The sequence below is a fragment of the Halichoerus grypus genome, chromosome 3 (genome assembly GCF_964656455.1).
Source record: "Halichoerus grypus chromosome 3, mHalGry1.hap1.1, whole genome shotgun sequence".
NCBI classification, from domain to species: Eukaryota; Metazoa; Chordata; class Mammalia; order Carnivora; family Phocidae; genus Halichoerus; species Halichoerus grypus.
In genome coordinates, this window is record NC_135714.1 from 64,870,675 (window position 1) to 64,887,180 (window position 16,506).

A 16,506-nucleotide genomic window follows, 5' to 3' on the forward strand; every position below is an offset into this window, starting at 1 on the left:
TCCTGTGGGGATGTCCATGCATTACATTAAAAATGCATATGTTATAAGGCATAGGTGTGTAATGGAAAGTGTGTCATATTTAGGGTTAGAAGATCTGGGATCAAATCCCTGACCTTAAGCAGGTAGCAGGTAGCTCTCTGTTCTGGCTGTCTAATCCATAACATTTAAGTCATAAAATAAAAAAATTCCTTCTTTAACTTCCACACAAATTCATAAAAATTAAACTAGAGGATACACATGTAAGAGCTCTGTAAACTGTAAAGTGCTTTACAATGTGAGGTAATATTACATAGAGCCTATGTATGTGTGTATGCATGCGTGGGTGTAAATGCATGTGCACGTATGTGTATGCATGCACGCATGATGAATATTTGGGATCCTGGATTCATTAATATAGCCCTTTAATCCCTCCAGGGGCGGCAATTCAATTTGAACTGCTAAACCTCCTGCTGTGTCTGGTCTCTGTTCATTAGCACCTCTACAAGACGGTTGACAAGGACATTAAAATTTAAATCCAGCAATGTTCCTTTCTCTTAAGTTTTCTGGCTAATGATTTATTGGGAAGATGGAAGAACGCAGCTAAATTTAGTTTCATTGTTTAATGGATTTAATCGGAACATGATTACAATTTTCTCCATTACAAAAAATATATATGAGAGGAAATAATAACAGCCCACAGCCTCAATTCCTCTCCTTATTCTTACAACGGAATTACCAAAACCTTCACACAGTTAACATGTTATCTATAATAACAGGCCTTGCCATTTTAGGTAAACCAAAGCAATTCTGTACTTCTTTCCTGTACCTTCTGGAATGTTTTCTCCATGTTACAAACCAGCAAGCATGCTATATGTAAAATATACAAAGGGGAAAAGTCATCACACTTAATCAAAAATATTTCTAAAAATTAAACTCTTAAATTATATATTTTTTATCATTAGTAAATTATTTTAATACTTCTGTGAACTTGAAGGTACTTACTTGCCGGTTAGGAGCTCATACACTAGAATTCCCAGAGACCAAAAATCCACACTGAAGTCATGTCCTTTGTTGAGAATGACTTCAGGAGCTACATACTCTGGAGTTCCGCAGAATGTCCATGTTTTCTGTCCAGATCCTATTTTCTTAGCAAATCCAAAGTCAACCTGGAAGACAATGTCAAAGACATTTTCAGAGACCATAAAACTCATGTTCTTCTTTACGTGTCCCTCTAACTTCTCCTACCTTCTGTCTATACCTCCGCCCTTCCTTTCTCACACACACACAAACACACACACACACACACACACACACATACACACCACTGACACTCTCATTTATTCTTTTGCAGAACCAGGTATAAATCTAGTTACAATGGAGAAAGTTCCATGCACACACCTCTATGCCCATGACACCTAGAAGATGAGAGGAATGGCTAGCGTAGACCATTACAACAAATGTAAAGCTCAGAGCAAGCAGACAAATAATTTTCTAATCAATGGTGGCATTCATTAGGAAGAGGAGAGAAAGGGGAAGTGATCGGCCCTGGTGCACTTTAAGTTCCATCATAAAATGAAAAGTAATAGCAAAATTGAGAGTTTGGGAAAGGGACCATTGTTGAGAGAAAGGGAGTCTTAAAATTCTGATCCATCTTTAAAAACCATGATACACAATGTCTGCAACCTCTACATTCTGACATTCCATAGAAAAAGCCAGGATCACCTCTTCTCAACTTTGGCCAGACTATGGACACTTTGAATCCTTCTCCCGCAGGTCAGCTGTGAATAGCACCTGAATGAACTTGTTTGCCCTGAAAAGACACAGTCAGCACCCACCATTGGCCAGGCTCTGTGCTAGGCTTACAGATACAGAGCTGCCTAGGGGAAACTCAGAGTGGTGGGAATACTTACACATATGCGATTAATATTATTTCATGTGATACATGATAGAGTAGATTATGCAGAGGGCCAAAAAACATATACTTCTGGAACATTAGGGAAAAGACCACTGGGGAAGATGTCATTAGGAGGCTGATATCTGAGCTTGGCCCTGAACGAGGATCAGGAACTCTCCTCGGGGAATAAGTTGGTGCTACCCTCATCTGTCTTTTCAGAATAGGCCCCTCCACTTCTCTGAGACTCTATTCAATGAACCAACTCTGTGCACAGAACAGAGATGAGCGAGAAGTCTGGAGCAACAGGAAGACTCGCTCACTGAATGGGAGCAGTGTACATGACTGACATCCTGCCCTGCAAAACAAACAGTTGGTTTCTGTCCACAGGCGTTATTTAGCATGTACTCTTCATCTCCAGTACATACAGGTATTATTTTAATAAAACCGCCCTTCACCTCCCTGAAGTAAACAGACACACAAATTATACCTGAGCCTCAAGGTTCACATTTTAAGAGTTTCATTATGCACATGGGCTATCGCAATAACATGGCAATAATATTGAGTAAAAGAATAAATAAATAAGGTTAACATATCAAAATAGGCCCTCACCTGAAAGAGTATGTCAATGAACTATAAAATCCAGCCCTCATTTATTTATTCGAATACTAATATTTAAATTCTTTGTTTTATCTTAAATAAATCTCTTAGAAATTTAGCTTTCCACTAGTGCTTTTTAGTACTTATCATGCAACAGCAAGGATTTCCTTATTAGAAAAAAGGAATTTAAGCAGCCTAATTTGAAGTGGGATTTTACTGTTTTCTTTTATCTATAGAAAATGACTCATAAAGATTTTATCTAAGGGATGGCTGGGGATACTATGAAATTAAAATTTGTAACCACCTGAGATTAGCTTATATACTTATTCCTCAGAGGAAGAACCAATATGAAAATCCTAGCTAATTTTATAAAGACTGAAATTTAAGAGACAAGAAAGCAATGCTTATAATTGCATTTGTGTGTATGCACATATGGAAATATTATATTTTGTTGTTTTATAATAGCCTTTCAACACATTTTTTTTCATTGCATTTAAGTTTTCCTTTTAAAACTGATTGGGTGTTCATTAGATGCTTAGGAGAGTTTTTCTAGCTCTGAAAATGGTGAATTTTAATTTGAATAGCTGGTTTTGCTTTTGTAGTATTTAAATATTGACCCACAGAGATGGCCATAATTATACTAAGATTTTAAGATTTATGAGAACTTACCACTTTTCTTTGATCTTATCAACTTTAGTCTAATCCATTTGGTCAGAGGAAATTGACACTCAGACCTATCCAAAGTCAAATGCCTAATCAAGAAAGACCCAGATCTTCTGATGTCAAGTTCTGTGTATTTTCTATAACCATTCACATCACCTCTGTCTTATACCACCCGTGGATTCCACCACAAAGTTTCAGCCTTTTGTTTTCTTTTAAGATTTTATTTATTTATTTGACAGAAAGACATAGAGAGAGAGAGGGAACACAAGCAGGGGGAGTGGAAGGAGAAGCACGCTCGCTGCTGAGCAAGGAACCCGATGTGGGGCTCGATCCCAGGACCCGGGGACCCGGGGATCATGACCTGAGCCGAATGCAGACGCTTAACGACTGAGCCACCCAGGCGCCCCAAGCTTCAGCCTTTTTAACACTATCTCTTCTAGGCGACAGAAATGTAAGTTCCTTCGTTCACTCACTGAATAGCTATTGAATACCAGTATGTACCAAGCACCAGTCCTCTCAGAGATGGCATTCGAGAGAAAGAGGAGAACTAGCATAAAAATAGAAGATCATATATAATAATGCCAGAGAGTGACATATGCTTGCAGAAACACATGGCAGAGTGGGGTACGGCAATCAATAGGAATTTTATTTTCAATAGGGTGACCAGGAAAGGGCTCTCTGAGGAGGTAGCATTTGAGCAGATTTCAGCAGCAATCTGACTGAAATAAGAAAAAGGCTCTGAGCAAGAGTGATTCTGACAGAGAAGGAGCAGCGCGAAAGCCCTAGCCTTTGGGAACGTGCATGGTAAGTTCAAGGCTCCGCAAGAAGGCCAGTGTGGCTGGGCCACTATGCATGAGGGGAAGAGAGACAGGAAGCGAAGGCAGATTAGGTACTGGTCTGGTAAACCCCAGAAAGAACTTCAGTTTTGTTTTTGTTTTTGTTTTTTTTTGTCTAAGAGGCCACTGGAGGATTAAGAGGTTATACATGTCCTGACTAATGTTTTAAAGGATCATTCTAGAAGGCAAGAAAATATTCCCACACTTTTTTTTTTAAATTCTACTCACAAAACTGAGCTTTCAGGAAGAATATCCAGAGAAGCTACACACAGGTTTTCTCTTGTCTCTATTAAATTTCCATTATGAAAGGCAGCTTACATGATGTTGAGAGTTTAAACACATCAAGTCTCCAAAGATTTTAATGAATTAGAAGGTTTTTAAGATGCTTCTAAATCTGCAGTGGTGATTGCATCACTCAGAAATAGAAAAATTAGCATTGTGGCTTGCTGGAGCCCGTGTCCAGTTAGTATTAGCTTTTTCCCAGAAGTTTCTCTCTGGGTCAGTAAATTTGTCAGCTATTGGTTCTCTTGGTCACATAAAGAAATGGATACAAAATGACCAGTCTAATTAAACCAAATGAGTCATGGGGACATAACATTCCAAAAAAATATTTATGTGGAATTTTCAGGGCACCTACTTTGCCCAAGTCTAGACAAGGGTACAAAGGAATCTGTTGATCCTGTCTGCAACAACCAATGATGATTTCATGTCCTTGTGATACTGATGTCCATCCACTAAAACGGGCAACAGTGGATGGCTTCCACTGGATGGGAGTGAGGGAGGCTAAGGTATGCGTCTTTCGTGGCAACAACCCATTCTTTATGGGGGTGTGGTGACTCACCCCAAATACTTAGTGTGTTTACTCGAAAGTGGGCAAGTTGAAGGGGAGCTCTGCATGCATGAGCACAAACTGAAAAAAAGTTTTGGACGCTCATCTCCTACGCCGCCACCTCTCTGAAGGCTTCCTTGGATTTATAGAACCAATTCCTTTCTCCTCTGAGGTGTTTAACACTGTTTATCTTCCACAGTTACATTCCTCGGGGCAGCATCCTCTAGTTGTGTGTGAATAAATCTAGCTCCTTGAGGAGAAGCGTTATATCCTATTCATTCTGTAACCCCTACTGCATTTGTAACACAGCAGATGTTCAACACCTGTTTGGTGAAAAAAATCTGAATGAAGAGATAACTGTTAACATCAGTTTCGGTAAGATATGTAAATGCACATGTATATGTATGATCTTCACAACAGCTTGGGGAACGAGCAACTGTTATCCTGATGTTAAAGAGGAGAAAATTAAAGTCTAGGAAGGTCATGGATATGGGAGGTGAGACTTGAACCAGGTTCCAAAGGGAACCTTCCCATTATATATAAATCGATGAGGAAGTAGATTTTTAAGAGAAAAGAAGCAACATATATTCAGCACATTGGTGGGAAAAGCTTAATCACTACTTAATAAGTACAGCTAATAATGGTCTAGCAGAAAGAATATAGTGGGAGCTGATAATTACTTTTATTTGTCAAATTAGAAAAAAAACCTGAAACATAAACTAATGTGACCCATATGCAGGTTATAAAGCACCCCCATAGCTACCACCAGGTTAACGGAGCAGAGCCAGTGCAGAAGCCCTGTGTGTTCCTTCCCCGGCATCCTACTGCACATTGCCAAGAGGTCACCACTCCCCTGACTTTGGTGTTCATTGGGTACTCGCATTCCTTTCTAATATTACCACATATTTCAGATCCTTAAGTAAAATAAGTTCTCGTTTTTAAAAACTTTAGATAAATCTTACATCTGTTCTCAGGCAAACTGCCTATTTTCATTTAAAATTATCTTTGTGAATTTAATTGATATTGGGGTACATTTATTTTCACTGCTGTATCATACACCACTGAATTAACATGAAATGATTTTTTCTGTCCCTTATGCTACTGATGGGCATTTGCCTAATATCTAATTGTGTGCTATCACAAAAATGCTTCTATTAATATCATTTTCCATATTACCTAGCGGAGGTTTATGTAAGATGGTAGAATTACAAGATCAAAGATGCAGTGTCTTCAATTTTACTACATGTTGTCAAATTACTTTCATTAGGGATCAGACTGCATTACCCACCTCCTTCCCCAGCAGTAATGCACAGAGTTCCAGTTGCTCTACATCCTTACTATCCTTTAGTGATAACAACTTTTATTTTTGCCATTTGTAAGTACTAAATCACTGCGGTTTTAATTTACATTCCCCCCGCATTAGTAATTAATTTGAAGGATAGCATTATAATTTGGATATCTGAGAGAATTTCCTCCCACCCTCTTCTTGTTTGCTTTCAGAAATGTCTCTTGCTATTCTTGGCCCTTGGTTAGTCTATATAAACTTTAAAATCGGTTTGCCAAACTTCATGAAAAGCTTTGCTGGAATTCCACTGAAGTGTATCTAATCTGTATATGATTTTGGAGACTTCATATCTTTTTGATGTTGAGTCTTGCTATTTTGAAACCTCTACATCTTTCTGATTTAGGGTTATGCTAGAGTGACTGTTGAACAAACATATCTAAGAAAGTATAAAAGCTTAAACTCTACATTAATTTACCTCTCTTCTCATAATGAATTTTCTTGAGCAGTAGGGGGATCTCTAAGCAGTGGGTCAGGGACACAGGCTCCTTCCATTTTCTTTTTTTAAAGATTTGAGAGATTGAGAGAGAGAGAGAGAGAGAGAGAGAGAGAGAGTGCATTTTCAGGGGGAGGGGCAGAGGGAGAAAGAGAACTAGAGATGAATCCCAAGCAGAGTCCCTGCTGAGCACAGAGCTCAACATGGGGCTCAATCCCAGGAACCTGAGATCATAACCTGAGCTGAGATCATGACCTGGGCCGAAATCAAGAGCCAGACACTCACCCGACTGAGTGACCCAGGCACCCTTGCCGGGCTCCTTCCACTTTATGGCTCTGCCAACTTTAAATCTCAGTATTTGTAAGCCGCAAGTCATAAAGACTGGGTGGAGATCATCTGCAGAGGTCGCTATCACCCAGGCCTGATCATGGTGCACAAGCATGTCAGCTCAAACTTCACTAGCTAGAACTGCGCCACAGGGCCACAATCAGCCAGCCACAAGGAAGAATGGGTTATGTTGTCTAGCTCTGTGCCCAGAAGAAAGAGAATGAGCTTATTAATCTACATGTTTTTAATGTCTTTCTATAAATTCGTCTATGTTTCTCAATAAAGCTCTTACACATTTTTGTTAGATTTATTCCTAGATACATTATATTTTTATTTCTATTATGTAAACATATATATATTTGTATTTAAAAGGGTATTTGTATTCCTATTTATCAACTACGTTTCTGATATTTAAAAATACACTGAGTTCTTATATTATTAATCTTATATCCAGCAATCATACTAAACTCTTCACTTAATTTTAATAATTTGTTGTTATATTTTGGATTTCTACATAATCATATCACATAGGAAAATAGGTTTTGTTGTTTATGTCTCAATCTTTCTTTTAATTTTCTTTATATCTTCCTGCATTGGGTTAGAACCTCCAACAAAATATAGAAGTGCTTATTTCACTGACTTCTAAAAGCATACTTCTAATGTTTCATCATGTTGTACAGTGTTTGCTCCAAATCCTTGTTAGGTATCTTTCATTGGGTTAATAAAATTTATTTCTATTCCTGGTTTGCTAAGATTTTTATCATAACTGAATGTAGAAACATATCAAAATTTTCTTTGCATCCATTGCATCGATTAAAGAATTGTTTTTCTTTTTTAATCTATTAAAATGGTGATTTGGTTTAATAGAATTAATGTTAAACTATGCTTGAATTCCTGAGATAGATCCAATTTTGTTATGATGTCTTGTTATAATTTATAGTCAGTTTGCTAATATTTTACTTATGATTTTTACACTAAATTTATGAGCTGGATGGGACATTAATTGGCCTTCCCTAGGAGTTTCCTTTGGAGAACCAAGTTTACAGTAGCCTCACAGACTAAGATGGGAATTATCTCTTACTGCTTTCTGAAGGAATTCACAGCTGATTAGTATTGTAAGTCGTTGAAGTGAATTCTCTGGATGTTCAGCTATAGACTGTCTGTACAAGATTCCTATGTCGAAGCTCTAATCCCCAATATAATGATATCTGGAGGTGGCGCCTTTGGGAGGCAGTTAGGCCACAAAGGTGACATCCTCATGAATAGGATTAGTGTCCTTATGTAAAGAGACGCAAGAAAGATGATCTCTGTCTGCCAGGTGAGGACAGTGTGAGAAGACAGCCATCTGCAAACCAGAAAGAGCCCTCACTGGAACCTAACTATATATATGATGTCACATATATATATAACATGTATAGTATATACATAAATAAATAGATATTTCACATATAGTAAGTAGTAAAGTTGCCCAAATACTTTCTAATCCACATAAATCTCTACTTTAACTGAAATGATGTTCCTTCATAATAGTATTTATCTGTAAATACTATTTGAACAACATTTCCAGTTTGTTACTTTTATTAGTCTTTTCAAAACATCAACCTTTGGCTCTGTATTCCTTTTATTTCATCATATTTTATTAATTAATATTCTCAACTTTTTTTCCCATCTTTTCTTTGGTTTTATTGTTTCTCCCATTTCCATCTTCTTAAGTTAAATGCTTAGCTCCTTAATTTTTAGCCTTTCTTATTTCCTAGTTGAAACATTTAAGACTATAAATGTTACTCTATCATTTTAGTTGTAACCACACGTGTTCATATGTAGTGTCTGTTCTGCAGCTCAGTTTTATAATATGAAATTTCTTCTTCACTGATTCTTGATTTATTTTGAAATATCCTTAAAATTCCAGTGAGATGAGTTATGATTTTTTTAGTGGTTTCTTCCTGTTTTTTTTTCTTTCAAATTTTGTTTTTAATTTCTAACTTAAATACACTGACATCAGTGAACAAAACCTTTATGCTCCTATTTTGGGAGCGAGGAGGAAGATGCCCCTCTGACCTTTCATTCATTCTTATATGCTAAGCAAATTTCTAAGTCTGGCAGTAAACACCATATAGCATGGTTTCTGCCCTCATGGGGCTATTAGCATAGAGGGGAAGACAGATCATGAAGAAGCAGGCAATAGTATCAACATTTAATATGTTCTACATTGTATTTTCTTACATAATGCTCACTATAGGATTAAAAGTTCCTCTATTACCACATGAGAAGTATTACTCCCATGAGTTAATAGAACAACCATATAGAATATTTACTGATGAGTGATGAGTTAATAGCATGACCATATAGAATGTGTATTGATTTATTGGATTATTACCAAGTTTTCTGCTGAGCAAACCCAAGAAGGGAAACTACTACATTAATTCTGCTTGGGTTGAGAACAAGGTGGATTCTTCTTTAAACTCTTTAAGTACTGTCCTACACCTTATTATTTTCCTTGATTCATTCATGATAACCAAAAGAAACACTCTTAACCATTATTGCCTACATCAGCTTTTCTCGGCCTTGAAAGTGGAGAAAGATTCAGGAAATTATTGGATGGGCGGGTGAGAGATGGTGATGTGACGTTCTTTTAGTAATATCTGCTAATCCTTGATCTCCTCTCAGTGTGTTTACTGATTAGAGACACCTTGGACCAGCCAGAATTCATTTGGAAACAAATCTGGCTGGCCATCTCAATTGTGAATTGGGGAAGAATTGTAGAATGAAGTCTTCACCCCACACTACAAACTCATCCTCTGTAATTATCATAGAAAGGCACATCTCTACAGCCTCTAGAGAGACATTTCCAAAACCCAGACCTTTCTCTTACATGAGTCTTTTTCCCCATGGTTTCACTGGTCATGCTTTGCTGGTAAAATAAAACAGAACAAAACAAACAAACAAAAAAACACTGTTCCTTTCTTTCTGTCCTTAGATATCTGATCCCTCACAGATATTGCCAAGAAATGACGTAGGAAGATGAAAAACACCATTTAATCAAAATCGGTGAATGAGGCCAAGTTCAGCCTTACATGAAGTCTTTCATCCTCGAAGACTTGACATCCGAGGCTGGACAGCCCAGTGTCCATCACCCAGATGTGCATTCTTGCTGTGCTGTCACCAGGCACCTCCACCACCCCCATCCTTACTGCAATCCCCTCAGGAACTCTCAGGGGAACAGCTTGGCCAGGCCGCCAGCCGGCAACCCAATTCCTATTTCTCATATTTGCTGAAACTTGCTTAATGGCCCTAATGGATGATCACATATCATTAATTTGTATTCTTCGACTCTTGGGAACAATATTCTATAAGCCCATTAGATCAAGTTTATTAATTGTGTTGCGCACATCTTCTAAAGCTTTAGTGCTTTTTGGTCTGAATGTTCCATCAATTTCTGGGAGAGGTGTATTAAAATTTCCTACAGTGGTTCATTTCTCCTTATTAGTTCTTTCAAATTCTGCTTATTTTTGAAGCATTTTCGTAGGTAAATAAAAGATCAGGATTTTTATATCATGTTGGTAGAATGAAAGGATAACACTTTGTATCTCTAGCAACACCCCTTCCCTGATAATGAAACCAGTATTTCAATTTGTTGACTATTTCCCAGACATATTTTTTCTGTCCTTTTTCACTTCCACCTTTCTGCAGCCTCGTGCTTTAGGTATGTCTCTTGTAAACACATATAGCTGGTTTTTATTTTTTAAATAAAATAAATATTTGACAATCTTTGGTTTTGATCTGGAGAGCTGTCTACGCATGTTAGATTTCTTTCTGTTCTCGGTGCGTTTGCTTTCTCTTGGATTGTTTCCTAGGTTTTCTGTTTCTCTCTTGCTGCCTCCTTTGAAGATGACTGACATTTTCTCCTACTTTAATTCCAATTATACCAACTCCCAGTTTTCATGTCGCTGCTGTTCAGTTATTTAGTGTTTTCTCATTTTCAGTACTAGATAGCAGAATGAGAATGATCCCTGTACCCCATCATTTGAAGAGATTTAACATGTTTACCATCTTTCTAAGGTTGCATCTCAGAGGATCATTTTTCAACTCCCTTAAGCACATCCTTTGTATGAAGGTGGTAAACACCCTTCATCCTTGTTTGAAAACGCCTTTGTTTCGCCCTTTTGAAAGATAGTTTCCCTGGGTTTACAAATCAAGCTTATTAGTTATTTTCTGTCAGAATTTTAAAAATACTCCTCCACTGCATTCTGGATTCTCTTGTTGCTATTGTGATGTCAACTGAAAGCCTAAGTTTTACTCCTTTATACGTAAACTGTCTTTTCTCTTTGATAGCTTTTAATACTTTGTTTTTGTTGTCCCCTCCCACAATAAATCTCACAGTAAATCAGGGCTGGCCCTATGTGACCAACAGAATATAGTGGAAGCACTGAGATGCGACTCTGAGGTCTTAAAAGGCATTGTAGCTTTCCCTTGGATGACTCATTCTGAGGGAAGCCAGCTGCCATGCCATGAAAATAGTCAACCTCTAAAGAGGCCCATTGTGCCCCCAAATAACAGCCAGCATCAACTTCCCAGCCATACGAGTAAGTGACTTTGGATTCGGATGTCCTGGTCAAGCCCCAGACAAGCTTCCAAGTGACTGAAGCCCCAGCCAACATCTGACTGAAAATTCATGAGAGACCTCAAGTCAGAACCACCCAGCTGAACCACTCCCCAAATTCTGACCCACAGAAATGGTGAGAGATCATAAATGATTCTTGTTGTTCTAAGCCATTACATTTTGGAGTGATCTGTTACCCAAAGATAGGAGCCACAACAAATACAATTTGTCCCAGATGGGATTTATTTGGGTTCCTTTATCTGATGATTGTTGTTTCTTGTAATTCCCAAAAAATTCTCAGCCAGTGTTCTTTAAATACTGCTTTTCCCTCATTTTCTATATTATTTTTATCCTGGACTCCGATTTATAATTTTAAGAACTTCTCACTCTGTTCTCTTATTTTTCATCTTTTTTTGGTGTCTCTATGCTACATTCTGTGTAAATTACTTAAATTTATCTTTTGGTGAACTGATTTTCTCTTCATTTGTGAATCATCTGACATTGAACCTATTACATTTTTCAAATTGATGTGTAATTTACACACAATAGTGTGCATAGGTTTTTGGCGTACAGTTGAGTTTTGATGCAGATTATCCATGTAACCACAACGACCATATAGTCAAGATACAGACACACTCATTCCATCAGAAAGTTCCCTCATGCCCCTTTCCAGTCGAATGCCTCTCCCAGGAGCAGCCATTGTATTGATTTCTACCATGGATTCCAGAATGTGAATAAACGTAATCATACAGAATATACTCTTGTATCTGGCTTCCTTTGCTCAACATAGTTTTTAGAATTCACTCACATTGCTGCTTATTGTAATTCATTCCTTTCTACTGCTGAGCAGCATTCCATTGCTGAACATACTGCCACCACGTTTATACATTTAGTTGCTGACGGATATTTGGGCTGTTTCTGATTTGGGGACTTTTAGAAATAAAGCTGTGATAAACAAGATTTTGGAAGACATGATTTCAGTTTTCCTAAATAAATACTAAGGAGTGAAGTTTCTACCTGGAAGTTGAATTTTTTTTGTCTTAGATTAGGTGTATGTTTGACTCAATATAAAACGGACCGACTATTTTTCAGTTTTCTTTCTCCACTAGTAATTTAGGAGAAAGTCCTCACCAACACTTGGTATTGTCAGTCTTTTAAATTGTAGTCATTTTAGTGGCTATGAAATGGTTCCTCTTTGTGGTTTTAATCTGCATTTCCTTGATAATGACTTATTAATGGCTTATTAATCATTCCTATGTCTTCTTTTGTGAAGTGATTTTTCAAGATCTTTGACCATTTTTTTAAATGGGTTGTCTTTTTATTATTGAGCTGTAGGAGTTATTTGTATATTTCCCAATACAATCAAGTCCTCTGTCATATAAATATGTATTGCAAATATTTTCTCCCAGTCTATGGCATGACAATTCATTTCCTAATGTATTTTAATTATCAGAAGTTTTTAATTTTGATGAAGTCTAATTATTATGGACTGCATGTTTGTGTCAAGCCCTCATGATGCGATTAGAACCCTTATAAGAAAAGAGCTCCCCCCAAACTCTGTGTGTGTGTGTGTGTGTGTGTGTGTGTGTGTGTGTGTCTTTCTCTCTCATGTGAAGGAATGAAAAGGCAGCTCTCTGCCAGCCCAGCAGCGGGTCCTGACCAGACAGATACCAGACCTGCCAGCACCTTGATCTTGGACTTCATGGCTTTAAAACTGTAAGAAATAAATGTTTATTATTTAAGTCACCCAGTCTATGATATTTTTATTATAGTAGCTTGAAATTTTTATAATTAATACAAATTAATACTATTTGTATTCTAAGAAACCTCTGCCTACCCCATGTTGTGAAAATATTACCATATTACCATGTTGAGTTAATTTTTCTATATTGTGTGAGGTGGGAGCAGGTTCATTTTTTCCCCCACATATGCATATCCAGTAGTTTCAGCATCGTCTATTGAGAAGACTGGCTTTTCTCTTTTTGCGAAAAATCAGTTGATTCTATGTCTATCTCTGGACTTTATTCTGTTAGATTATGCTATTTGTCCTGTTATGACACTGCCTTGATTACTGTAGTTTATAGTATCAGATACTATAAATTCCTCAGTTTTGTTCTTCTTTTTTCAAAGTGGTTATTAACTTTTCTAAACTCTGAGTTTCTGTGTAAATTTTAGAGTAAATGCCTCAGTTTCTAAAAATGTACCTGCTCTAATTTATATTACAATGACCTTAAATCTGTAATTAATCTGGGAAGAATGGACATCTTATCAAATATTGAGTTATCCAATATGCGAACATAGTATGCCTTACCATTTAGTTATATATTTTTACTCAGTAATATTTTGTGGTTTTCAGTGTGGAGGTCTTACACATTTTTACACGTTAAATGTATTCAAATTTATTTTATAATTTTTGATGTTATCATAAATAGTATTTTTATTTCATTTATAAATATTTACGGCTAGTATAGAAAAATAGTTTTTATTTATATATTGACTTAAGTGACTTATAATTTTATTTATATATTAACTTTGTACTGGTAATCATGCTTATTCCTTCTAGTACTTCTTTGGTAGATCCTTTAGGTTTTTCTACATAAACAATCATGTTGTCTGAAAATAAAGACAGGTAACCTCTCCATTTCTCATCTTCTCATCTCATCTTTCATTTTTTTTTCTTGGTTTATTTTATTGGCTAAGACTTCTGTTATAATGTTGAAAAAAAGTGGAAAGAAAATATTCTTAGCTTGTTCACAATCTAATGGGAAAATGTTCAGTATTTCACTGTTAGGTATGATGTTAACTAAAGATTTATCCCCATGCCTTATACAGTAAGGTGTGTCCTGAAATGAACAGTTTAAACAGCTGTAGCAATGTGGATTTTTCATCCAGCATCGTTCCCTTTTTTCAAGATTTAAATGTCTACTTTTTGTTGCTCTCTTACACATATATTATAATTAATCTCAGCAAGAAGATTAGTCCAATGGAAGCTGCTCCACCATTAATGACACTTCCTTAAATATATAATTTCAATTATTATATTCTTAAGTCCTTAATAGAAGTTTTATTTATTATTTTCTAAACCTACTAGATTTTTTCCTCTGTTCATTACTCGTTTGTCATTCCCTCTCTTATTTTTAAAAGGCGTGTTAGATGGATTTATTTTACATTTTGTATCTGATTACTCCAATAATGAAGCACTTATTTGCCTGCCAAATAATGCTCATGGTACCTTTTTTTCCCTCATATATATTTTTTGTTTTATTTTTTTGAAATGTGAGCTCATCGAAATAAGTCAATCAGAGAAAGACATGTATCATATGACCTCACTGATATGAGGAATTCTTAATCTCAGGAAACAAATAGAGGGTTGCTGGAGTGGGGTGGGGTGGGAGGGATGGGGTGGCTGGGTGATAGACATTGGGGAGGGTATGTGCTATGGTGAGATCTGTGAATTGTGCAAGACTGGTGAATCACAGATCTGTACCTCTGAAACAAATAATGCAATATATGTTAAGAAGAAAAAAAAAAAGGAAGAAGATAGCAAGAGGGGAAGAATGAAGGGGGGGAAATCGGAGGGGGAGACGAACCATGAGAGATGATGGACTCTGAAAAGCAAACTGAGGGTTCTAGAGGGGAGGGGGGTGGGAGGATGGGTTAGCCTGGTGATGGGTATTAAAGAGGGCACATTCTGCATGGAGCACTGGGTGTTATGTACAAACAATGAATCATGGAACACTACATCAAAAACTAATGATGTAATGTATGGTGATTAACGTAACAATAAAAAATTTTTTAAAAATGTGAGCTCATGTTCTCTGGGACTTCATCCCTGGGAGTTCTTTGTATCCTGAGTTAAGAGTACCTTCGTCCAGACAGAATATACATTGATTCTTGAAAAGTTGGGCATGCTATCAACATGAATCCATTTTCAAGTTCTTGCATGGGGTTTTCCATCTTTGAAGACTGAACACTCAATCTCCATGAAGACAAGCCTATGGCCAAGAATTCTTAAAGGAGACTCTTTTGCTCCTCTACCAAGAGCCCAATAATGAGAAAAGCATGTTTTCTTGCAAGCACTCTGTCTTCATAAATTAGATCTTTTTTCTTGCTTTCCATTTTTCCGAGAGTGTGATCTGTGTGATTCCTGGCTCTGGGAAATGTTCTCTGGTTCAACTTCCCACACTGCCCAGGTCCAAAACTAGGTGCAGCTACTAAAATCAGACCTCTGAGCCATCTTGGATCGCTGGGTGCCCACAAGACAGCAGCTTCATTGTTTGAGTTCTAGGCTATACTCCTCCTCAAGTGTGGTTCCCAACCACGGAGGAGTACCAGTGTTGTCTTATAAAGTCAGCCATGCATGTAATACAGCTTTTTCATGTTTCATTCAGTATTTTTAGACATTTGGTAGTGAGAGAATTTCAGTATATCTAGTTTGATATACTCTGATATATAGCTAGAAATGGAAAGATTCAACATTTACGTTTTAATCTCTAAAGGCTTTAGTTGTCATTCTTCATTTAGATAGTTGGCAAATGAGTTAGCTGGATGGATAACACTGGCTAACGGGAGATATTTATGGACCCCCATGGCTATTAATAATAAATATGCTATCCAATTTTTAAAAAACAGTTCTGAAAAAAAAAGGAATGAACCTAATGGATAGTCTGCATCCCTCATGATGGTTTTAGTTCTAGAAAATTCCAAAGGGTTTCCCTAAATAGCTGTAAGAGGCATAGCCAATGAAGGAATTGTGAAGAAGAGGAGAGATTGAGGCCTGTGTTACTACCTCCCCAGTTCTCAAAGCTACCTTTCACAGATAAAATAAAGCTTGAATGGATCAAAATGTTTCTTGGAAGTTCACTAGATTTCACATGAAAGGACTTATTTTACTCCTTTACTGTGGAGAGAAATCGCTTGGCAATTACACATAAGTTTAATTCCTAAGGTTAAATTACTCACTGTAACATGTGGATGATAAAACCTACCTCATCAATTGTTAT

General features: G+C 36.9%; 1 protein-coding gene across 2 annotated transcripts in view; it reads right to left on the bottom strand.

Moving 5' to 3' along the window:
• The window catches only part of PRKG2 (protein kinase cGMP-dependent 2), a 107,090-nt gene that overhangs the window by 12,865 nt on the left and 77,719 nt on the right, over positions 1-16,506 (bottom strand). For both annotated transcript variants that reach the window (XM_036070546.2, XM_036070545.2), the window contains one exon: positions 982-1,145. In XM_036070546.2, the coding sequence (XP_035926439.1) occupies positions 982-1,145 (164 nt within the window). The remainder of the gene's footprint in view (positions 1-981; positions 1,146-16,506) is intronic.